Source organism: Moschus berezovskii, chromosome X, assembly GCF_049115385.1.
Source record: "Moschus berezovskii isolate FMDL1 chromosome X, NW_MosBer_1.0, whole genome shotgun sequence".
Classification (NCBI taxonomy): Eukaryota; Metazoa; Chordata; class Mammalia; order Artiodactyla; family Moschidae; genus Moschus; species Moschus berezovskii.
Window position 1 is genome coordinate 5,852,264 of NC_142488.1, and position 25,099 is coordinate 5,877,362.

The 25,099-nt window shown below is 45.6% G+C and overlaps 1 protein-coding gene and 1 non-coding gene across 2 annotated transcripts in view; both read left to right on the forward strand.

Annotated features, from left to right (window-relative positions):
• The window catches only part of STS (steroid sulfatase), a 102,775-nt gene that overhangs the window by 31,405 nt on the left and 46,271 nt on the right, over window positions 1-25,099 (forward strand). Inside the window, exon 6 of the mRNA XM_088833768.1 lies at window positions 5,375-5,511. Within this exon, the coding sequence (XP_088689894.1) occupies window positions 5,375-5,511 (137 nt within the window). The remainder of the gene's footprint in view (window positions 1-5,374; window positions 5,512-25,099) is intronic.
• Window positions 9,767-9,848, forward strand: TRNAS-GCU (transfer RNA serine (anticodon GCU)). Its single transcript has one exon. It is a non-coding gene; the product is annotated as a tRNA-Ser (tRNA).

Here is a 25,099-nt window from a genome sequence, read left to right on the forward strand (position 1 = left end):
AATGTTAGCCAACAAGGAAGAGGTGCCATGTTGACTTTAATTCACAGAGAGAAGAGTCAATCAGAGGCAAGGTTAATGGTGACACATGGGGACACACACACACGTGTTTGGAAGTGGAAAGCGTCTGACTCCTTGTGACCCCTTGGAGTATGCAGTCCGTGGAATTCTCCAGGCCAGCATCCTGGAGTTGGATAGCCATTCCTTTCTCCAGGGGATCTTCCCAACTGAGGGATCGAACCCAGGTCTCCCACATTCCAGGAAGATTCTTTATCAGCTGAGTCATCAGGGAAGCAACAAAAGTGGGTAAATAAATTAAGATTTGTCTTGTTACTTTGCCAACAAAGGTCCTTCTAGTCAAGGCTATGGTTTTTCCAGTAGTCATGTATGGATGTGACCATTGGACTATGAGAAAAGCTGAGCGCTAAAGAATTGATGCTTTGGAACTGTGGTGTTGGAGAAGACCCTTGGACAGCAAGGAGATCCAACCAGTCCATCCTAAAGGAAATCAGTCCTGAATATTCATTGGAAGACTGATGCTGAATCTGAAGCTCCAGTCCTTTGGCCACCTCATGTGAAGAGCTGACTCATCTGAAAACACCCTGACGATGGGAAAGATTGAAGGCAGGAGGAGAAGGGGACGACAGAGGATGAGATGGCTGGATGGCGTCACCGACTCGATGGATGTGTGTTTGAGAAAGTTCTGGGAGTTGGGGATGGACAGGGAGGCCTGGCGTGCTGCAGTCCACGGGGTCGCAAAGAGTCAGACACGACTGAGCGACTGAACTGAACTGTCTTCTTTCAGTGGATGCTACTTGTCTTGTTTTCCTCAAACGATCCATCCAAGGGGCCGCGCCCCTGCACTGTGCTGTGCCCATGCACCCCAAACCTTTTAGAGCCCTCTTGAATGGCTGGCATCCGTCACTCAGCCATACTGCCTCTCGCTGCTTCCGGAACATGTCACGATGAACCCGCGGGGCTAGGTGGTCCCCACCTGCATTGTCCCCAGAGGTAGCCTGTGAGGACCCTTGCAGCCACCTAACCAGGGCCTCCTCCAGAGGGGAAGGAGGGGAGCGGAGAGTGGACGGTGACTCTAATCAGTTTGGCGTTGAGCCTGTCTTCTTTGCCCAGGGACTGAAGGGGCCTCGGGTAGACTTGGAGGAGGCAGAAGGAGAAGACAAAGAAGAAGGGGAAGAGGAGGAAGTGGGAGACAAGAAGAAGAAGAAAAAAAAGAAGAGGCAGAAACAGGAGGAGAAGAAAAAGTAAAAACAGAAGAAGCATTTGGAACTCACTCTTCCTGCTGACTGTCAGGTGGCCCTATTCCAAGTTTCAACTGTTACTTCTTTCCTAGGTGGCGCTAGTGGTAAGGAACCCACTGGCCAATGCAGGAAACTTAAGAGATGAAGGTTCAATCCCCGGGTCACGAAGACCCCCTGGAGAAGGGCATGGCAACCCACTCCAGTATTCTTGCCTGGAGAATCCCAGGGACAGAGGAGCCTGGTGGGCTACAGTCCCTGGGGTCAGAGAGAGTCGGATACGACTCAGAGACTAACACTTTCTTTCCTATTACCTGAAGCATGAAGACATTTGACTTTTTTTTCTTTTTTTCCAACAGACGTTCAATACCTTCCAGTCTCTGAGTTATAATACTTAACAAATGCGTGCCGGGTGATTTAAAACCGGAAACATCAAAGGATTTTCCATCCCTGTGTTCTGGGGGCGGGGGTCGGCCTGTCTGGGTGAGCTCCCAGCACTTTGAAGTTCAGATGGGCGTGCCAGGGTCAGCCTCATCGTGGATGATGTCCATAGTCGAGTCCTGAGTCTAACTGTGGGTACAAAGCCATAGGCTCCATTGCACCAGTCCCCCAAACCTTTTCCGCCCCAGGGGCCAGTTTCATGGAAGACAGTTTTTTCCACGGACTGGGGGCCGTGGGGGCGGGCGGAGTGGTTTGGGGATGCCTCAAGCGGGTTTCCTTTATTGAGTACTTTATTTCTATTATGATTGCATTGGCTCTACCTCAGATCATCCCCTGGAGGCTGGGGACCCCTATCTACAGGAATAATACAGAGTCGCAGGCAGGGCTGTCTGTGAAAGGGTCGTCTCACAGACAGAGCCCATCGGGACGCTTGACAGATGAGGCCATTCTGCGCAAGCTGGGGTTCTTGTTGTAGCTGGAGGGACGCCCGCAGAACTGAAAGTCAGGGTATTATCTGAAATCTTGTTACACACGCCGACCTTGACACCCCGGGATCTCTATCTTCTCTCTCTGTTTTCCTGGGGAAGAGGTGGCTTCCATCGTATTCCTGTCCTCAGTTTTTTTTCTTTTTAATTATTGCTATTTTTTTTTTTTTAACTTTTAGTTTTTGGCTGCACCATGCAGCATCAGGTATCTTAGTTCCCTGACCAGGAATTGAACCCATACTGTTAGCATTGAAAGCATGGAGTTCTTACTCACCTGGACCACCAGGGTAGTCCACCCTGTATTCCTTTTTATGTTTAAGATGTATCTTCATTTTTCTGTGATTCTGAAAATAGCACGTACTACTTTGAAAATAATGAAAGCGGTATAAAAATGTAAAAAAGCTAGGGAGCTCAAATTGTTGGTGGTCTTTGCTGCTTGCACATCACCTCAACTATTGGCCTTCCTATTAGTAATCTGTGTGTGTGTGTGTGTGCTGTGTGCTTAGTCGTGTCCCACCAGGCTCCTCTGTCCATGGGATTCTCCAGGCAAGAATACAGGAGTGGGTTGCCGTGCCCTCCTCCAGGGCATCTTCCTGACCCAGGGATTGAACCCAGGTCTTCTGCATTGCAGGCGGATTCTTTCCCACTGTGCCACTGGGAAGCCCCATTAACGATATCTTTCAGTCAGTGTAAAAATCTATATATTTTTTTGTTTTAAAAACTTGACACTTCTCCAGTGGTCCAGTGGTTAAGACTTTGCCTTCCAAGCCAAGGGGTGTGGGGTGTGATCCCTGGTTATGGAGGTCAGATCGCACATGCCTTGTAGCCAAAAAAAAAAAAAAAAAGATAAGAATAAAACAAAACAGAAGCAATATTGTAGGGTGTGATTGATCCCTGGTCAGGGAGGTCAGATCCCACATGCTTAGTGACCAAAAAAAAAAAAAAAACACAATATAAAACAGAAGCAATATTGTAGCAAAGTCAATAAAGACTTTAAAAGTTACCCACATCAAAAAAAAAAATCTGTTAAAAAGTTAAAAGTGTATTCTGAAGTGTGTTCAATGAAGAGCCACGTGCCATAGAAACCATGCTTTGAGGAGCTCGGGTTGTGTCTGCGCATATCTGTATTAGTGGCTGGAGGGATAGTGGTTTAGACCCTGACACAGTTAGGGAAAGCGCTCACACACACTGGCGCACAGCAGGAACTTTGCCCGCTCTTTCCAGGAGTGGGTTCTGACCGCTGCCAGGTTGAGCTTCACACTCCTCGTCTTATCCATCCTCTGATACGTTCGGTCAGAGCACTTTGAGCAGCTCAGACCACCCGACTCTAAATGGTCTCTTCTGAACTTTGGGTGGCTGGATGGCAGGGCATGGTCCATCCTGGCTTTATATTCTGAGTGCCTGGTGCCGTGTGGGCACAGTAGTTGACAGAGGCTTTGGGGGATGAAATGAACAACCGGACGTGCCCATCTGCGAGTGCAGAGCGCTGGTCACCTGAACTCCGGCTGGCTGGATGTTGTTATCCCTGTCTGGTTTATGGCCGTGGTTCAGTGACTCGGTTGTGTCCGACTCCTTGCGACCCCATGGACTGCAGCACTCCAGGCTTCCCTGTCCTTCACCATCTCTTGGTTTATACCTTTTTCCAATTGCCAGCTTCCGAGGGCCTTTGGAAGCCATCCATAGACAGCTGTATTTGCATTCTGGTTATTCCCGATGCTGACGCAAATGGGAACGCTCAGTGATTAATAAAGCTCACATTCTCAGAAGAAGAGGCACTGGCTAATGGCTCAGATGGTAAAGAAACTGCCTGCAATGCGGGAGACCCAGGTTCAGTCCCGGGGTCAGGAAGTTTCCCTGGAGAAGGGCATGGCAACCCTCTCCAGTATTCCTGCCTGGAGAATCCCATGGACAGAGGAGCCTGGCGGGCTGTAGTCCATGAGGTTGCAAAGAGTCTGACACGATTGACACTTTGTTTCTCAGAAGAGGAATATACTATGCAAGACCTTGGTACCAGGCAGGAGAAGAATTACATTGTAGCTGTCTTACTGCCTGGATTTCACTCCCAGGGGAGGACAGGATGTAAATCTTTGTAATTTTGAGATTGGCATGATCACTGGTTGCTGGCAAGGTGTAGAGCCGCCTTCTGTATTTGTAACAAATAGAAGGCATCTAGCAGCCGAAAAGTTCTCTCTTCACACAGCCTGCGAGGCTGGATACAGTATATTTTCAAAAGAGTTGTTTACTGAAGTGCTTTAGCTAATAAAAAGAAAAAAAAAGAATGGAGTGAAGCTGTTATGGGAAGATCTCCCTCTTGCCAGCTTGCTCAAGTGTTCCTTTAGTTTTCAAGGTCATAGAGAGGACGAGAGATGGGACTGTGAGGGTCTTTTCCTGCCATCTCTCTGGAAGGACGGCTGAGCGTAAGTTCCTAAAAGAAAGTGCACGTTGCTCAGTCCTGTCCAACTCTTTGCAGTCCCAGTACAGGCCAGACTACTGGAGTGGGTGATTTAGTCGCTCAGTCGTGTCTGACTCTTACAACCCAATGGGCTGTAGCCCGCCTGTCTCCTCTGTCCATGGGATTCTCCAGGCAAGAATACTGGAGTGGGTTGCCTTTCCCTTGTCCAGGGGATCTTTGTTCGTCCAAAAGAGCAAGCTGTCCATCACACCCAAGGATGTGCGCAGGGCAGAACGACCAATCTGTCCAGGCTACATTCCCAGGGCTCCACTGATGACACCTCTATTGCCAGGGGGGGAATTGTCAGGGTTGGATTTTATTTTTGCGAGCTGGATATTTCTCTTCTTTTTTTTTTTAACCAAGGGGGAAATCCTCACAGTTTGATTGTATTTTTGCAAGCTGGATATTCCTCTTCTTTTTTTTTTTTTTTAACCAATTGGGGAAATCCTCACAGTTTGATTTTATTTTTGCAAGCTGGATATTTGCCTTCTTTTTTTTTTTAACCAAGGGGGGAAATCCTCACAGTTTGATTTTATTTTTGCAAGCTAGATATTTCTCTTCTTCTTTTTTTTAACCAAGGGGAGAAATCCTCACAGTTTGATTTTATTTTTGCAAGCTGGATATTTCTCTCTCTCTCTTTTTTTTAACCAAGGGAATAACCGTTTTCACTTTCAGAATTAAACAGCAACAGCAAACGGCGTCCACCACGCTCATTTTGCCCTTGGCTTTTCTTTTCTTTTCAGGAATGCCGAGACCCCTTTCCTGCTTGTCCTGTCCTTCCTGCATGTGCATACGGCTCTCTTCTCTTCGAAGGACTTTGCCGGCAAAAGTCAACACGGCGCCTATGGGGATGCCGCTGAGGAGATGGATTGGAGTGTCGGTATGTATCCCTGTATGTTTGGTCTGTGGGCTTCCCGGGTGGCTCTGTGGTTAAGAATCCGCCTGGCAATGCAAGAGACGCAGGTTCGATCGCTGGGTGGGGAAGATCCCCTGGAGAAGGGAATGGCAACCCGCTCCAGTGTTCTTGCCTGGGGAATCCCATGGACAGAGGAGCCTGGCGGGCTACAGTCCATGAAGTCACAGAGAGTCAGACATGACTTAGCAACTAAGCAGCAACAGTCTTCAGTCTGAACTTCAGAAGTAGCTATGACCTTTCCTGCTTCCTAGCTTATTTCTTCTGAGTTTCTGCCTGTGTGTCTGATACCATCAGAGACAGCACGTGCTGCATTTTGTTTGTTTTTGTTTGTGTTCCAAAGAAAAGTCCCCAGACAAATGCTCAGCGTGGCAGGTAAAGTGAAAGTGTTAGTCGCTCAATCGTGTCTGACTCTTTGTGACTCTGTGGACTGTAGCCCGCCAGGCTCCTCTGCCCATGGGATTCCCCAGGCCAGAATACTGGAGTGGGTGGCTTAATTGCTAAGTCACGTCCGACTCTAGCAATCCTATGGACTATAGCCCGCCAGGCTCCTCTACCCATGGCAACTGGACTGGGTAGCCATCTCCTCCTCCAGGGGCCCTTCCAGCTCAGGGATCAAACAGCAGGTAAGCAGCATATAAGAAGCATCTTAACCCCGGGTGCGGTTGAGGTTCCTGATGGATACAGCGCCAGGGAGTCTGGGTCTGTGGGCTGCTGATCAAAGAGATGCATGAAGGAAAAGAGTCAAGCATTTATTCTTTCCTCCCGTTACGCTCTCTTTATGTATTTATTTTAATTTTTGGCTGCCCTGGGTCTTCCTTGCTGTGCGTGGGCTTTCTCTAGTTGGGGCGAGTGAGGGCTCCTCCCTAATTGAGGGTCTCGGGCTTCTCATTGAGGTGCCTTCCATAACCTTTCAGAGCAAGGAGTGCAGAGCTTGGGGTCAGTAGTTGGTGCATGCCCGCTTCATTGCCGTGTGGCACGTGGCATCTTAATTCCCCGGCCAGGGATTGAACCCGAGTCCCCTGCTCGGAAAGGCGGCTTCTTAATCCCTGGACCGCCAGGGGGTTCCCACCGCTGACTCTTTCAGCCGTTGAATCTGAGCAGCCCCTTGTCTCTGGCACAGTTGGGTACAGGGCGGGTGTGGGAGGCGGAGGACTCGCCCGGCGGGTACAGCTGTGGACAGTCTCGCTGCAGTAACCTTGAGGTCTTCTTCTTCTGCGGCTCCTGTTCGCCCGCACTGTATCTCCTTCCCCTCCAGCCTGTGTGCTTCCTGCTGCGTCTGCGAGCAGGGCGGGGGTTCCCTTGCCTTCCGTGCCCCTGCTCCCTAAGCGGGTTACCCTATTTCCTGAGACACGTGGCACGTTTTCCGGAGGAACCCGAAAGAGTTTGTAGTGAATTTTTTTCCTTTCTAGAAGATATATTTTTTTAATGTGTATTTCACTTGGCTGCATCGGGTCTCACTTGTGACATGTGCGATCTCACTTGTGTCATCTGGGATTTTGTGTGTGTGTGTGTGTGTGTCATCTGGGATTTTTGTTGTTGTTGTTGTAATGCATGGATTTTCTAGTTGTGGGTGTAGGGACTCAATAGTTTCGGTGAGCAGCCTCAGTGGCTCCTTGGCATGTGGGATCTTAGTTCCCCAAGCGGGGATCGAGACCTGTGCATCCGCTGCAGCGGAAGGCAGATTCTTTACCACTGGACCACCAGGGAAGTCCCTGAGGTGTTACTTTGTAAACTGTGCATTGTACGTCGACATGAAATCATGATGACTGCGCTTTCTCTTGGGACTTTCCTGATGGCTCAGCGGGCGAAGAATCCGCCTGCAGTGCAGGGAGACATCGGAGACATGTGTTTGATCCCTAGAGCGGGAAGACCCCCTGGAGGAGGAAATGGCAACCCACTCCAGTGTTCTTGCCTGGGAAATCCCATGGGCAGAGGAGCCTGGCGGGCTGCAGTCCAAAGGGTTTGGACACAACGTAGGGACACAACTGAGGGTGCACACCTGCGCTTTCTCTTGCACAGCTTCTCAGCCTCAGGGTTTTTTCTGCAGCGTGCAGGGGAAGCCAGCGTGTGTGGGTAAAACAGACGGATCGAAAATCCGTGAGTTCTGAACTTCCCATTCACTCCCTGAGTGTCTCTGGTGCTAAGGTCGTTAGCTCCTTCTGCACAAAATTGGACGAAGTGAGTCAGACTCACCGTCAGCAGATTGCTCATGATTTTTGCCATATTTCCTTTTTTTTTTTTTCCCTTTCGCCCCTTCTCTTGTACTTCCTTTCCTGGCACCTCCCTGAATTCAGGGTTTTTCTCAGCAAGGTGTTTAGGAGATCCTTGAATGTGGCCATAGAGTTTTCTTTGTTGGTTTGTGTTAAGAGCGCATCGAACCTAACAAGGGTCACCGACCATGGCGATGACAAGAACAACTTTTCTGTTTCGTTTCATTTAAACCTTGGGAGGGGCATCGTCTTTTGGACAAGGTGACTGAAGCCCCATTCCAGCATCTAGGTCTTTCCCTAACTATCTGTGTGAACTTGACCGATGTCTTAAATCTCTGTGACTGATGAGTTCAGACAAAGCACCTTCTGAGTTTCTTTCTAACCTCCTCTGTAATGCTCTCGGAGAACACCAGTGAGTCAGATGATGAACACGTACTAGCAAAAACAAAGGCGGCCGGAACATTCCGCCTAATGAGATCGGTGAGAAGAATTCATTATACTCGGGGCTTTGACATACAGCTCGTACAAGCCCTCCCTCTCTCATTTCTGCTTCTTAAAATGGTGCATGTAAATGAGCTTACATTTTCCACACCTTGGTAGTGTAAATCAGTAGAATAGTCCTTCGTCGTGTGGTTCAGTAGAATATTTTATCTCTTTAATGAGTGTTGTGTGTTAATGTAACCGGTTTTGTATCCAGCTCTCTGACGTGTCTTGGCTGGCAAGCAGGCTTTTGCTAGGATCATCACATGTATTGATTACTTTTCATTTAATTAGATCAACACATCTTCCTACCCTCACTCATGAAAAACAAGTCTAACTGCCAGTGTGTTTCTGCTCCTCACCCGTTGTGAGTAAAATGGAGCATGTTTTTGAATCTTTGAGATCTACATAGACCCTGGTATCATTAATGGGTGGTTGTGTTCTTCCTTTTTTTCTTTTTTGCCCAAAATAAAATCCTCCCCTTAAGCCATTACATTCATGGCTCAGGATGTTACCTCTGAGCATTTTGAACAATATGGCTTCTTTCCAGGAAGACCCTTTCTCTGTCACCGAGAAGGGGACTCTGGGTGAAACTGTAGTAAAATGACACAGAGGTATCAGCTTAAAAGAAACACCTCAAATACCATGGGAGTCTGAGCTACAAGCCATCAGGCAGACGGGCTGTAGCTCTGTCCTTTAGACTCTAAAGTTTAGGGCGTTTTCTTTCTAAATGTTTGGAGACAGCATAGCTATCCAGAGCATAACTTTCCCCACTGCGGGTTTCTCCATACCCGTAAAAGCATATTCATAAAAGATCCTTTTTTATTTAAATGTCCGCCATGGCCAATCTCACCCCACGTTGTGGAGCTTCGGACGGCTTTGTTCTCAGCTGTGTGATCACTGTTGTTTGTATTATTATTATGACCCAGAAAGGACAGACCGCAGAGATACGGTGTAAGCTCTACACATGGGTTGTTGTTGCTGTTTAGTCGCTAATGTTCGTTGGACTCTTTGCGACCCCATGGACTGTAGCCTGCCAGGCTCCTCTGTCCATGGGATTCTCCAGGCAAGAATCCTGGAGTGGGTTGCCATTTCCTCCTCCAGGGGAAACTTCCCGACTCAGAGATGGAACCCACATCTCTTACAGCAGCTGGATCCCGTACCACTAAGCCCCCGGGGAAGCCCACACATGAGACGGCTGGCGGTAAAAGTCCACAAGGGTGGCGGAAATCCTGAAACTCTGACACCGCCGTGCAGTTTGAGAGGTGGGCAGTGTTCCACTGGTTACAGTCACTGCCTGCAAAGGACATGCCCTGCCTGCACCTGGTGTTACCTTCACACGTGTTTCCCCCCCCCCACCACCACTTTGTGATGTCAGCGGTCAGGGCGGTGTTCCTTTTCCATCAGAATGGTGTGCAGTCCACAGCAAGTCACAGGGAAAGGGTCATCGCCTTTAATACATGCCACTGTGTGCCTAATATATGATGAGACCTTGGCTTATGGGAATATAGGGGTTCCTAAGGGAGTTAGACGAGGTGGCTGAGTGGTTAAGGCGATGGACTGCTAATCCATTGTGCTCTGCACGCGTGGGTTCGAATCCCATCCTCGTCGGCTGGCTGAGTCTGTGAGGGGTGGCTCTTGTTTTTGGAGAAGGAAATGGCAACCTACTCCAGTGTTCTTGCCTGGAGAATCCCAGGGACAGGGGAGCCTGGTGGGCTTCCGTCTATGGGGTCACACAGAGTCGGACACGACTGAAGTGACTTAGCAGTAGCAGCAAGGGAGTTAAGGTCTGTATAGTCTTACACTGTGGTTTTTCCAGTAGTCATGTACATATGTGAGAGTTGGACCATAAAGAAGGCTGAGCATGCAAAAATCGATGCTTTCGAACTGTGGTGAAGACTCTTGAGGGTCCCTTGGACCGCAAGGAGATCCAACCAGTCCATCCTAAAGGAAATCAGTCCTGAATATTCATTGGAAGGACTGATGCTGAAACTCCAATCCTTTGGCCACCTGATGCGAAGAACTGACTCACTTCAAAAGACCCTGATGCTGGGAAAGATTGAAGGTGGGAGGAGAAGGAGAAGACAGAGGATGAGATGGTTGGATGGCATCACCGACTCGATGGAAGTGAATCTGAGCAAGCTCCGGGAGTTGGTAATGGACAGGGAGGCCTGCCGTGCTGCAGTTTATGGAGTCGCAAAGAGCTGGACATGACTTAGCAACTGGGAAACAGCAACACGGGAGTTAAGATTCTTCCAAGTGATTTTGAAATAACCCAGAGGAAGGAGGAATGAATGAATGTCTGGAAGGAGGTTCAGAGGAGCCTGGAGATTTTTAGAAAGGGACAAGTCCCCATATGTGGCCAGTGGCCTGGCTCAGCATTTCAGCAGGACACACACTTTCTGAGGAAGCCCTTGGGCAGTTGTGGTCTGATTTCCAACCCCAGTTAATTCCCCGGCAGCAAAGCTTTGGGGTAGGAACAGGTGGATAAAATGTCACTAGGATGGGTGAAAGGTGGTAACTCTATTATTTTTTATCAATTTTTAATTTAATTTTGTATTGAAATGTAGTTGAGATACAGTATCAGTTACAAGTGTACCAGGTAGGCATCATTCACAGCTTTGAAAGGTTATACTCCACTTATAGTTACATTATAAACTATTTCATGCATTCCCCATGATGTACGATACATCTTTATAACTTACTTTGTGCATGATAGTTTATACTGAAAGAAGGCATCTTTTTTTTGGAAAGTTACCGTGTCCCAGGTGGCGCTAGTGGGAAAGAACCCGCCTGCCAATGCAGGAGAATTAAGAGACACAAATTGGATCCCTGCATGGGGAAGATCCCCTGGAGAAGGGCATGGCAACCCACTCCAGTATTCTTGCCTACAGAATCCCATGGACAGAGGAGCCCGGCGGGCTGCAGTTCATGGGGTCGCAAAGAGTTAGACACGACTGAAGTGACTTAGCATGCACACACACGTTGATTCCTAAAGAGGTCAGACAGTTTTCTTTCATTTTTTTTTTTAATTAAACAACAAAAAAAATCTCTTATTTATCAAGCGGAGTCAGATCCTTTCACAAGCCCTGTCCTTCGTGGCTGAATTTTTCACGAGTTCTTCTCTGCTAATCGTACCTCTAAGATTGGCTTACAAAACGTATTTCAAATATTCAGCAAACAGTTTTTCTTTCTGACTCTCGAGCCGTCAATGACACGGTCATTAAAACTCAACTCAGGCAACAAATCGGACCTCATTTTCTCCCTGGTACCTTCCTTTCTTGAAAAATTCCATTTTGGAATTTTCAAAAGACTTTTAAGTTCTCTGGGGGGCAAGAGACAGAGGGACGTGTTTCCACTTGTCCTTTTGCATTAAGTTTCTCTTCCAGGGTATCCTTAGTAACACACCTTTAAAAAAAAAATGCCTGAGTTTGTAAAAATTTGCTTTTCATTCAGTAAGTTCCATGGGATTCTAAATACCCAAAGTGGAAACTGAATTTTTTTTTTTAAAGGAAATGCACCAGTGGATTCCAGAGTATCAAATCTTGGATATCTGCTCAGGATGGCAGCTTAGCTTTGTGACAGATAGAATATGACCTCGGGTGCAATCGCTGTAATCTCTGGTTACCCAGATAATCAGGAAACAGAGGCTGCAGAAAGCATCCTTGCTGGCACTTTTGACAGGGTCTAGCATTACAGAAACCTCTGCCCTAATGAGCAGGCTTTTTATTCAAGCAGATCTAGACAGGAGAGAGATGAACCTGTTTCCGTTACAGACCACTGTTTACCCGAATCGCGAGATACGTATTGAGGTTTCAAAACTGCAAGAAAACATTTAGGAGGCGATGACAACCTGTGCCCTGTAAAAGAGAAGGACTAATACAGACCCACCTATGTCCAATTTTCTTTCCGCGGCTGTCAAATATATCAAATAACAAGACAGGATTCGAAAAAGTTCTCCTGCTCAGTTTCCAAACACAGAGACTAAACTTCAGGACGTGTGCCAAAGAAACTTAAGAAACCGTGCTGTTAGGACATTTGGGAGAGCTGACTGCGAGATTTTGAAATGCAAGGCTTCTGGAAACTAATAAATGGGATGTTGTTACTGGAGGATACCTTTATTTATTTTAATTTTGTTGAAGTGGAAGGCAATGGCAACCCACTCCAGTATGCTTGCCTGCAGAATCCCATGGACAGAGGAACCTGGCGACTACGTATAGTCTATGAAGTCGCAAGAGTCGGACACAACTTAGACACTAAACCGCCACATAGCTGATTTACAATGTTGCGTTAATTTCCTTTATAAAGCAGAGTGACTCACTTGTACATGCACAACCAGACACACACACACACACACGTATATGTGCCCGCTCAGATAGGCAAGGACAGGGAAGCCTGGCGTGATGCAGTCCATGGGGTCGAAAAGAGTCGGACACGACTGAGCGACTGAACAAAAACCATTTTTGATCACCCCTCACGGCATGTGGAATCTTAGTTCTCCAGCCAGACTTTGAATCCATACCCCTGGCATTGGAAGTGCAGAGTCTTGACCACTGGACCCCCAGAAAAGCCCCTGATTTTATACTCTTCAGTTAGCATGGAAGCATTTGGGAGCAAAGTCTCTTTACAGAGGGCTGTGTAAGTCACTTTATTTGCTCCCAAGCAGTAGAAGAAAAGAGAGGTGAGGTCTTCAAGTAGCGTATTTCCATAAACAAACTCCTTTCTCCATCCAAAATGGATCTTGTCCATCGGGTACCCCAGATATGAGTGATGCAGAAAACTCAAACGAAACAAAACTGTTGGTTCTGGAGTTTTCCGAGTGCTTGCTACAGTTATCAAAAAATTCCATTCATTAAGGTCACTAACATCAGACCCACTCTTGGACTCCAAGGACACGTTTGTCTAGTTTATCAGTTCCCTTCGATTTTAAAGTGAACGCCCGGTGGCGTTCAACTACACGCTCTTCTTGGAGTCAGCCGTGACAGACTGTGATTTGGGGAACATGTTTTCAGTTCACACAAAACCGTTAGAAAAGGAATACTGTTGTCATAGTATTTTTTTTTTTTCACTCGGAAGTAAGACAATAGTCAGAAGAGAGTGCAAATGACAGCATTACAGCATTTTAAGCCTTTTAACTTGGATCATTTGAAAGCAGAATTGCCCGTCACCTACCTCTGTCGACACCCCGTTGCCCACCTGCCAAATCTCATCGGTAACAATCATCTTATTCGTGCATTTATGCATCTGATTTTCAGCACGTAAATAAGCCGTGCGCTCGGAAGAGAGAAAGCTACAAGAAATATGTGTCTCTGACGATGTTGGAAGCTTCAAGCGCTGTCTTTGAGATAAGTCATTTTGCCTTGTCTCAACAACGTGGCCTTTGCATTTTGCTTGGTGTTGCTTTGTAATTAAGCCAGGGGCGGGGTTGGGGGCCGCGGTGGGTAGAGGGGAGAGTTCCAGAAAGGGCACTGCTGTCAACTTGGGAATAGAGGGAGTGCCTCTGGGTGCCAACAGAGTGGATGCTTCTGATCTTTGTTGCCTCATCCCACACAGGAATGCTTGTGTGCAAAAAAAAACAAAAACAAAAAACCGATCTTGTACTCAGGAGTGAGGCTGCGTCAGGCATCGCTGATCAAGGAGGGAGTGGTCCCTTCGATTGAGTTGAAGGACAGGGAACCTGTGAGCAGGACCGTCTGCATGCAGTTGCAACCGACAGAGGTGTTGTGGGTGGTGATGACTCCAGGGTAGAATGCACACTCACCAGCGCCTGAGCGTGCATGCACGGAACGGCAGATCATGTGTTTGGGAAGGAAAGTGTCTTTACAGCCGACTGACTGTCTGAGACATTTTCTTTGCTCCCAAGCAGTAGAAGAATGGGCCAAGCCGGGTCATCAAGGAACCAATTTCCATAAAATCCTTCTCCATACATTTTATTTGTCTCTTTCCTGATTTATTTATTTATTTTTATTGAAGTATGGTTGATTTACAGTGTTGGGTTAATTTCTGCTGTACAGCAAATTGATGCACTTATACTTGCAGACATATATATATATGTTCTTTTTCATGTCTTTTCCCATTATGGTTTATCACAGGATACCGAGTACAGTTCCCTAGGGCCTTCTTGTCTATCCGTCTTATATAAAATAATTTGCCTCTGCCCATCCCAAACTCCCAGTCTGTTCCTCCCCCTGCCCCTCCTCCCGCTTGGCAACCAGAAGTCTGTTCTGTACTTCAGTGAGTCTGTCTTATCTGTTTCTCATCTGTGTCATTTTTGTAGATTTCACGTATGAGTAATATCATATGGTTTTTGTCTTTCTCTGTCTGACCTCACATATAAGTGATATCACAAGATGTTGGTCTTTCTCTGTCTGACTTACTCAGTGTGAGAATCTCTAGGGCCATGCATGTTGCTTGCAAATGGTATTATTTCCATCTATGTTGTTACGGCTGAGTGACATCCTGCTGTGTACATACGCATCACCTCTTTGTCCGCTCATCTGTCAATGGACATTTGGGTAGCTTCCATGTCCCAGTGAGTGGTAAAAACCCTCCTGTCAATGCAAGAGACATGGCAGATGGGGGTTTGATTCCTGGGTCGGGAAGATCCCCTGGAGGAGGGCGTGACAACCCACTCCAGTACTCTTGCCTGGAGACCCCTATGGACAGAGGAGCCTGGCGGGCTACAGTCTGTAGGGTCGCACAGAGTTGGACACGACGGAAGTGACTTAGCACACATGTCCTAGCTGTTGTAAATACTGCTTCTTGCCTAGAACATTCCCGGGACAGAGGAGCCTGGCGGGCTACAGTCCGTGGGGTTGCAAAGAGCTGCACACGACTGAGCCACTAAACAAACAAACAAAAATGACCTCTGAGGAGTATGTATCTTTTCAGATTGTGGTTTTCTCTGGATATATCCCCCAGGAGTGGGATCACTGGGTCAAGCAGTGGCTGTATGTTACGTTCTTTAAGGAGCAACTGTACTGTTCTCCATAGTGAGTGTGCCAATTTACGTCACCACCAGCAGTGTAGGAGGGTTCTTCACGCCACACTCTCTGCAGAATGTATTATTTGTGGACGTCTTGATGGTGGCCACTCTGACCAGTGTGAGGTGATAGGTCGTTAAGAGTTTTGATCCCTGCTTCTCTAATAATTAAGTGGCAACCCACTCCAGTACTTTTGCCTGGAGAATCCCATGGAGGGAGGAGCCTGGTTGTCTACAGTCCACGGGATTACGAAGAGTAGGACACGATTGAGCGACTTCGCTTTCACTTTTCTCTAATAATTACTGATGTTGAGCGTCTTTTCATGCGCCTATTGGCCATCTGCATCAATGGCATTAATTTTCAATGCTTTGCTCTTGCAAATGAATCTTTTTATCTGCCAAAGTGCAATTTTTCTCTATTAATCTAGTCTTGATTTTATATGTCTGTGAGGTATGCACGTCTGGGAAGCTTCATATAAATTATCAGAAAATATCAATGAAAATCAAATGATAGGGTAGCAAAATGTATCTGCTTACATTTATGTATATACATGTGTGTGTGTGTGTGTGTGTGTGTGTATATAAGGTTTCCCTAGTGGCTCAGAGGGTAAAGCGTCTGCCTGCAATGAGGGACACCCAGGTTCGATCCCTGGGTCGGGAAGATCCCCTGGAGAAGGAAATGGCAGCCCACTCCAATATTCTTGCCTGGAGAATCCCATGGACAGAGTAGCCTGGCTACAGTCCACGGGGTTGCATATCAGTTCAGTTCAGTTGCTAAGTCGTGTCCGACTCTTTGCAACCCCATGAATAGCAGCACACCAGGCCTCCCTGTCCATCACCAACTCCCGGAGTCGACCCAAACTCAAGTCCATCGAGTCGGTGATGCCATCCCACCATCTCATCCTCTGTCGTCCCCCTCTCCTCCTGCCCTCAATCTTTCCCAGCATCAGGGTCTTTTCCAATGAGTCAGTTCTTCCCATCAGGTGGCCAAAGAATTGGTTTCAGCTTCAGTCAGTCTTACAATGAATATTCAGGGCTGATTTCCTTGACGATGGACTGGTTGGGTCTCCTTGCTGTCCAAGGGATTCTCAAGAGTCTTCTCCAGCACCACAGTTCAAAAGCATCCATACTTTGGATCTCAACTTTCTTTATAGTCCAGCTCTCACATCCATACATGACCACTGGATGTATATATATTATATATATAATATATATGTATGCTTCCCACGAGGCACTAGTGATAAAGAACCCGCCTGCCAATGCAGATGGTGTAAGAGACACGGGTTCAATCTCTGGGTCGGGAAGATCACTTGGAGAAGGGAATGGCACCCCACTCCAATAGTCGTACCTGGAGAATCCCATAGACAGAGGAGCCTGGTGGCCTACAGTCGATAGGGTCGCAAAGAGTCAGACACGACTGAAGTGACTTAACATGCGTGCAAGCAAGCACATATATGTATTACGTAATATATACATGTAAAACATAAGTTTTATATACAAACTTTATATATGTTTTCAAGTTATCTTCCCTTCCTGTGTGAGTTTCCAGTATTTGTGACAAAATAGTAATCTTCTGCAGAAAGATTCAGTTTTTTCAGCCTCAGGTTAGACATGCAGACAGTACAGAGTCGGCCAGTTAGGATGGGGAGACAGCCCTGGGATAGGAACAGTTGCAGTCTGTTAATCCAGACTTTTGGCCATAAGGTTTAGTTAGAAATTCACTATGTAGAATATTGATTTTCATTCTCCAAATTAATTTACCCTATAAATCGTCAACCTCTGGGCTTCATAAACTCTGTAATCATGTTACCATTTTTTTTTTTTGCAAAGCCCGAAGCTTAATTTTTATATTCTTGAGCCCAGGGTGCATATTATTTTACCTTGAATTTACATCTCAAATTAAAATGAGTATGTTTTAACGCTCTTCCGCAAAATCATATCCCTAAAGAAGATAATACCATAAATTATCGACGAATCAAGTTGCCCTTTTGAGTCAAACAGCATTAATACAATTTCTGGCTCCAGAACCACAGCAGCTATCACAACAAGCATAGTAAGTGTTTATTGACTCACAGTAGCGAAAATCTAAAGTTGGCATATGCTAGTCTCTAACGTCTCACGTGGATTCTTTAGTGGTGGCCTATCGGTGGTGTTCTAAGAGACTGTCATCATCCTTGAAGGTGACGAAGTGAAGTTTGGAGAGGTTCAGTCACTTGTGTAAGACTGCCCAGGCACCAGTAAGCCACACTGCTTCTCTGTAGCCAGAAAAGACTTCCAGTTTGTTGACTGAATTGAGAAAGTAGACTTGTCTCCTCTCCAGCTGCGGCTTATCTATAAGACAAGACTCTTTGGAGCAAAGGCCTCCAACGATTTTCCTCCTACTTCTGTATCCTAGGAGTTCATCCCTCCCTGCATTCTTGACTTCGTCTCACACACTCTAGAGAGGTCTGTATTCTTTGCAGTATCTAGGACATGGAGGCACCCCCGATGTCCATGGACAGATGAATGGATAAAGAAGTTGTGGAACATGTATAGAGTGGAATACATATCGGTTCAGTTCAGTCGCTCAGTCGTGTCCGACTCTCCGTGACCCCATGAATCACAGCATGCCAGGCCTCCCTGTCCATCACCAACTCCCGGAGTTCACCCAAAGTCATGTCCATCGAGTGGGTGATGCCATCCAGCCATCTCATTCTCTGTCGTCCCCTTCTCCTCCCGCCCCCAATCCATCCCAGTATCAGAGTCTTTTCCAGTGAGTCAACTCGTCGCATGAGGTGGCCAAAGTATTGGAGTTTCAGTTTTAGCATCAGTCCTTCCATCACTCCATATAGAGTGGAATATATATATATGTATATTTTAGAGTGGAATATTATATAATATTATATAATAAATAATATATTATAATATAATCTATATATTAAATATATAACATAATATAATAATATATACAATATAATATATAATATAATAATATATATATTATATAATATATAATATAATAATATATTATATAATATATAATATAATATAATAATGTATAATAATATATACTATATTATATATAATATAATAATAAAATAATAAAAATATAATAATATAATATATGTGATATATATGATATAATATATAATATTATATATTATAATATATTTATATAATATAAAATATATAATATATACAATATATAACATTATATATAATATATAATATAATATAATGATAATATATAATAATATATATTATATAAATATATATTATATGTTTAATATATAGATTATATTAATATAATATATTTATTTAAATATATATTTATATTATATATTATTTAATAAATATATTATATTAATATAATCAATATATTAAATATATTATACAATATAAATATATTATAATATAATATATTAATATAATATAATATAATATATGAATCCGTTCCGTTCCATCCATTCCATTCCATCGCTCAGTCATGTCCGACTCTATGCGACCCCGTGGACGGTAGCCTACCAGGCTTCTCCGTCCATGGGATTCTCCAGGCAAGAATACTGGAGTGGGTTACCGTTTCCTTCTCCAGGAGATCTTCCCGACCCAGGGATCGAACCTGGGTCTCCTGCATTGGAGGCAGACGCTTTAACCTCTGAGCCACCAGGGAAGCTCAATATATGAATAATATAATATATATTAAATTATATATAATATAATATATTATATAATATATTATAATATATTAATATAATACATATAATATAATATATAATATTATATATTATTCCACTCTAAAATATATATATATATTCCACTCTATATGGAATATATATATATTATATGCGATATTATGGAGATGAGTTTGAGTGAAGTCCAGGAGTTGGTGGTGGACAGGGAGGCCTGGCGTGCTGTGATTCATGGGGTCGCAGAGAGTCGGACAAGGCTGAGCGACTGAACTGAACTTTATTATATAGAGAGAGTGGAATATTACTCAGCCGTGAAAAGGAAAGAATTTGAGTCACTTGTGGGGATGTGGATGGATCTAGAGTCTGTTGTAGAGAGTGAAATAAGTCAGCAAGAGAAGAGGAAATATTGTACGTCAGCTCACAGTCACCCACACATATGGAATTTAGAAAAAGGGTACTGATGAGCCTTTTTCCAGGGCAGGAACAGAGACAGAGGCATAGGGAGCAGCCCTCTGGATGCAGTGGGGGAAGGAGAGGGTGGGACGATTTGAGAGAGTGGCACTGACATCTGGACACGACCACGTGTAAAACAGAGCAGGTTGGAAGCCGCTGTGTAGCACCGGGAGCTCAGCTCGGCGCTCTGTGATGGCCTAGAGCGTTGGGATGGGGTTTGGAGGGAGACTCACAAGGAGGGGGAATATGTTTACACATGGCCCATTCACTTTGATGTACAGCAGAAACCTGTACAACAGCACTGGAAAGCTATTATCCTCCAACTAAAAAGAAAAAAGAAAAAATTAAACAGATGCAGAAAAGAATAGCGTGTGCATGTTGGGTATCACAGGGGTGTTGTGTATAACACTGCCTTCTCCCTCAGCCGCTTCTGGTTAGCACATTTAATTTGCTAATCAAATATGTCTAGGCATAGCAAGAAAAGATAAATTAGGATTTGAGAGATGGACTTAAAGCAATGTTTAAATGGTATTCCACGGAGGACCAGTGTCTATATTTGAAAGGTGAGATCAAAATTAGGGGTGAGGAGCAGATTTGAATACTTGTTGCTTTCCAGTCGTGACACCCAGTTAGCGCTTGTCGAAAGGTCAAAAGCAATAATTCCTATGCATGCGGACTTCCCCTGTGAGGGGGGTGGTTTCAGTGGTTAAGATTTTTGCCTTCCAATGCCCCAGGTGGGAGTTCAATCCCTGGTCAGGGAGCTAGGATCACACAGGCCTGGAGGCCAAAAACGCAAACCCTCAGACAGAAGCAACAGTGTAACAAATTCAGTAAAGACGTTAAAAAAACTCCTGCTATGTGATGTGTTAACACCTGCTTGAATGAGTTGAATTAGTCAGATGAAATGAAGTCACATACTTAGAAGAGTCAGCACAGTGCTGGGTATGCAACAAGTGCTTAATAAATGCTAGCTTCTATTATTATTATTGCTATTATTATTACTCTCCCTTTCACAGATGGGTGAAGCATGTTTGCTGAAAATGTACATATAACCCACATTCTATTGAGTAGAAAACTCATGGATGAGAAAAAAAAAAAAAGTCCGTGATGGAAAAGGAGACAGGTGTTTGGACCATCTTGTGGGTTTTTTACGGCACTGTCGCTATTTCATCTTCTATTTGAAATGTTCACTCTGGACTTCACATTCCCTGCAGAGCCCTTCTGCCCGTGGCTTTGGTGTTCAGGATCTTAGGGACAGAACTGAATTGCTTCTAAGAGCTTGGGCTCTCCCCGTGAAGTCAGCCTGTCACCCCAGAGTTAGATGGACATTTCAGGAGCTGCAGGCAGCAAGCTGGAGGTCACTTGGACATAAGACCGGAGCTTGGTGGGGTGGTAGTCAATGTATCCACTTTTTTTAAAATACATATTTATTTATTTGACCTCACCAAGTTTTAGTTGTAGCATGCAGGGTGTTTGGTTGTGGCATGCAAACTCTTTTGTAGCATGCAGGGTCTTTGGATGTGGCATGCAAACTCTTAGTTGTGGAATGTGAGATCTAGTTCCCTGACCAGGAATCGAACCTAGGCCTCCTGCATTGCAAGTGTGGTATCCTATTAGTCACTGGACCACCAAGAAAGTCCCAGCATGTCCAGGTTTTAATCTGAATGGTGAGGAGGAGTTGAATCTGTGAATAATGTCAAGGTGTCTGCAAACAGAAGCATCATTTTTCCATTTGGTATCCTCAGCCTTATAGATGGTCCAATGCAATGCCAAAGGGGGAAAAAAATCTAATCCTGAGATTTAAAAAATGGATAGGTCAATGTTATGTGGCAACCTGGATGAAAGGAGGGTTTAGGGGAGAATGGATACATGTATATGTATATATTGTTGAGTCCCTTTGCTGTTTACCTGAAACTATCAGAACATTGTAAACTGACTATGCCCCAAATGCTCCAGTACTTTGGCCACGTGATGTGAAGAGCTGACTCGTTGGAAAACACCCTGATGCTGGGAAAGATTGAGGGCAGGAGGCGAAGGGGACAGCTGAGGATGAGGTGGTTGGATGGCATCACCGACTCAATGGACATGAGTTTGAGCAAACTCTGGAAAACAGTGAAGGACAGGGAAGCCTGGCGTGCTGCAGTCCACGGGGTTTCAAAGAGTTGGACACAACTTAGCAACTGAGCAACGTGGAAAGTGTAATGGTCATCTCTCCCATCGCTGGAGAAGTTCTGGCCGATCCCTTTCTAGAGCTCTGCGCTGGCCATAGAAAGCGCCCCCTGGACCAGTGGGCAATATCAGTCTCCATCCCAAAGCGGGGATAACCTCCCCTGGCAAGTTCAACCGGTGGCTGTTTGCACAGAGCAAACAAGATGCAGGCTTTCTTCTCTGCAAACCCAGAGAAGACCAGCAGATGCAGAGGCGTAGGTCCATCAAGAGCGGGGAGACCTGTGTTCCCTCCCGAGAGCTGCCCTCTGAAATGATTGCCTGCTGTCTGAGCGCCCGCTGCCCGGGTCAACCAGTTCTCTGTGACACTTATCCTCCTGGGGAGGCGATGACCACACTGACCACAGAATCTTCCTCCGACCTGAAGGCATGTTGACTTTGATTTCCCCCCCAGACTCACACGTGCAATGCCACTGAACACACACGGTGATGCTGCTGTTGTGTACGTGCGCAAAAGCACAGGCATGCTCGCTGAGAATGAGGACTGGTTGCGGCTGCGGCTGCTAGGTCACGTCAGTCGTGTCCGACTCTGTGTGACCCCATAGACGGCAGCCCACCAGGCTCCGCCAAGGACACTGGAGTGGGGGTTGCCATTTCCTTCTCTAAGAAGGACTGGTTGGAGTTATTAAAATCATTTCCATCCCATGCAACACCCTGCTGCTGCTAAGTCGCTTCAGTCGTGTCCGACTCTGTGTGACCCCATAGACGGCAGCCCACCACGCTCCCCTGTCCCTGGGATTCTCCAGGTAAGAACACTGGAGTGGGTTGCCATTTCCTTCTCCAACACCCTGGGGGGCATGGAAAAAACACAGAATTTATTGTTAATCGGAGAAGATAGTTAAGCAGAGCCTTGGAAGCATCCCAAGTGGTGGGGAACACATGCTGGAGCAGGGAATCTCACAGTTTAGCTGCGATGAAGGCAGAGATGGGCTTAATAGAGGAAATCTCCGTGTAGTCATAGCTACCAGGGGCAACACAGAATAAGCATGAATTTCCTGGAGACTCAGACAGGAGGGAACCTGAGAAGTGAAATGAAGCCACATCAGGAAAGGATCTTTCATAGAAAACATTTCCATCCCGCAGCTTCATGCTGCTTAGTTACCCTGATCATCCTAATTATCTATCTATTGTATTTAGTCAAAGCAATGACCAACCTAGCGAGCATATTAAAAAGCAGAGCCATTACATTGCCAACAAAGGTACGTCTAGTCAAAGCTATGGTCTTTCCAGTGGTCATGTACGGATATGAGAGCTGGACCATAAAAGAGGCTGAGCGCCAAAGAACCGATGCCTTCGATCTGTGGTGCTGGAGAAGCCTCCTGTGAGTGCCTTGGACTACAAGGAGATGAAACCAGTCAATCATAAAGCCAATCAACCCTGAATATTCGCTGGAAGGACTGATGTTGAAGCTGAAACTCCAATACTTTCGCCACCTGATGCGAAGAACTGACTCATTGGAAAAGACCCTGATGCTGGGAAGGATTGAAGGCAGGAGAAGGGGATGACAGAGGATGAGATGGTTGGATGGCATCACCGACTCGATGGACATGAGTTTGAGCAAGCCCTGGGAGTTGGTGATGGACAGGAAAACCTGGCATGCTGCAGTCCACGGGGTTGCAGAGTCGGACACGACTGAGCAACTGAACAATACACAGCAACATAAAGGTCTTCTCAGGTAGCTCAGTGGTTAAAAAAAAAAAAAAACCTGCCTGCCGATGCAGGAAACAGCAGTTCAATCCCTGGTTCAGGAAGATCCCCTGGAGGAGAAAATGGCGACCCAAACTCCAGTCTTCTTGCCTGGACAATGGACAGAGGAGCCTGATGGGCTCCAGTGCTAGTTGCAAAGCACTGGACGCAACTGAGCAGGCACACAACGTCAGTACATTGACAAAGATGGCCATGTTGGCTATACTGCTCATCCCACGTAAGCTAATGAAGAATTGCCTTTGTAGGCTCAATGACAGCATAATTTGTCTGTCCTGGCAACTGTTTCAGGGGGGCATCAGAACATAAGGTGAAGCTTGCTCCCTGAAACAATACCTAGTACTTCCCCAAGCTCCGCAGAGAGTCATAGCTGCCACCAGCTGGTGCAACTACTAACAGATACTCTCTTATTTATCTTCAGAGCCTACCCTCTTCAGGAACATCTGCGTCCCATCATTCACCTGTTGATCACAGGAAGGACTTAATGAAATAGTTTTAGGGAAACTTTTCTAGCGTTTCCTGTGTTCCCTGCATTACACTGAGTAGGTGGAAATTCTTCCTTATATATTCCTGGTGGGTGTCTGCTTCGGGAGATATTCTCTTTCCTTAATGAGCTCGGTGTTTCCAGAAGAGTGAATAGCGACGTCACGGCATTTTTGTTTCCATGTTTTGCCTGAATCGACCTTCCTTACAGGAAACAAGAGAAAAGCCAGATTTGCTGAAATAGCCAGTCTTCCGTTAGACAGTTTGGTTAAAAATTTTTTTTATTGAAGTATTGTTGATTTACAATGTTTCGGATATACAGCAAAGCGATTCAGTTTTATATAGACGCACACAACTTCTTCAGATTCTTTTCTGTTACAGATTGTTACAAGGTGTTGAGTATAGTTCCCTCTGCTATACAGTAGGTCCTTATGGTTTATCTGCTTTATGTAAAGTACTGTATATCTTTTAATTTCAAATTCGTAATTTATCCCTTCTCCCGACCTGTCTTCTTTGGTAGCTACAAGTGGGTGTTCTATGTCTGTGAGTCTGTTTCTGTTTTACGAATGAACTCATTTGCATCACTTTTTGCATTCCGTATAAAGCAATATCATATGCCGTCTGTCTTTCTCTCTTTAACTTAATTCAATATCACAAGTTTTAGGTCCATACCTGTTGCTGCAGGTGGCATTATTCCGCTCTTTTTTATGGCTGAGTAATGTCAGACTTTATTTTTTTGGGCTCCAAAATCACTGTGGATGCTGATTGCAGCCATGAAATTAAAAGACCCTTACTCCTTGGGAGGAAAGTTATGACCAACCTAGATAGCATAGTAAAAAGCAGAGACATTACTTTGCCAACCAAGGTCCGTCTAGCCAAGGCTATGGTTTTTCCAGTGGTCATGTATGGATGTGAGAGTTGGACTGTGAAGAAAGCTGATTGCCAAAGAATTGATGCTTTTGAACTGTTGAGAGTCCCTTGGACTGCAAGGAGATCCAACCAGTCTATTCTAAAGGGAGATCAACCCTGGGTGTTCATTGGAAGGACTGATGCTGAAGCTGAAGCTCCAGTACTTTGGCCACCTCATGCGAAGAGTTGACTCACTGGAAAGGACCCTGATGCTGGGAGGGATTGGGGGCAGGAGGAGAAGGGGACGACAGAGGATGAGATGGCTGGATGGCATGACCAACTCGATGGAGGTGAGTTTGAGTGAACTCCGGGAGTTGGTGATGGATAGGGAGGCCTGGCGTGCTGTGATTCATGGGGTTGCAAAGAGTCGGACATGACTGAGTGACCGAACTGAACTGAACTGAAAATTCCATTCTGCATGTGTACCTCCTCTGCTT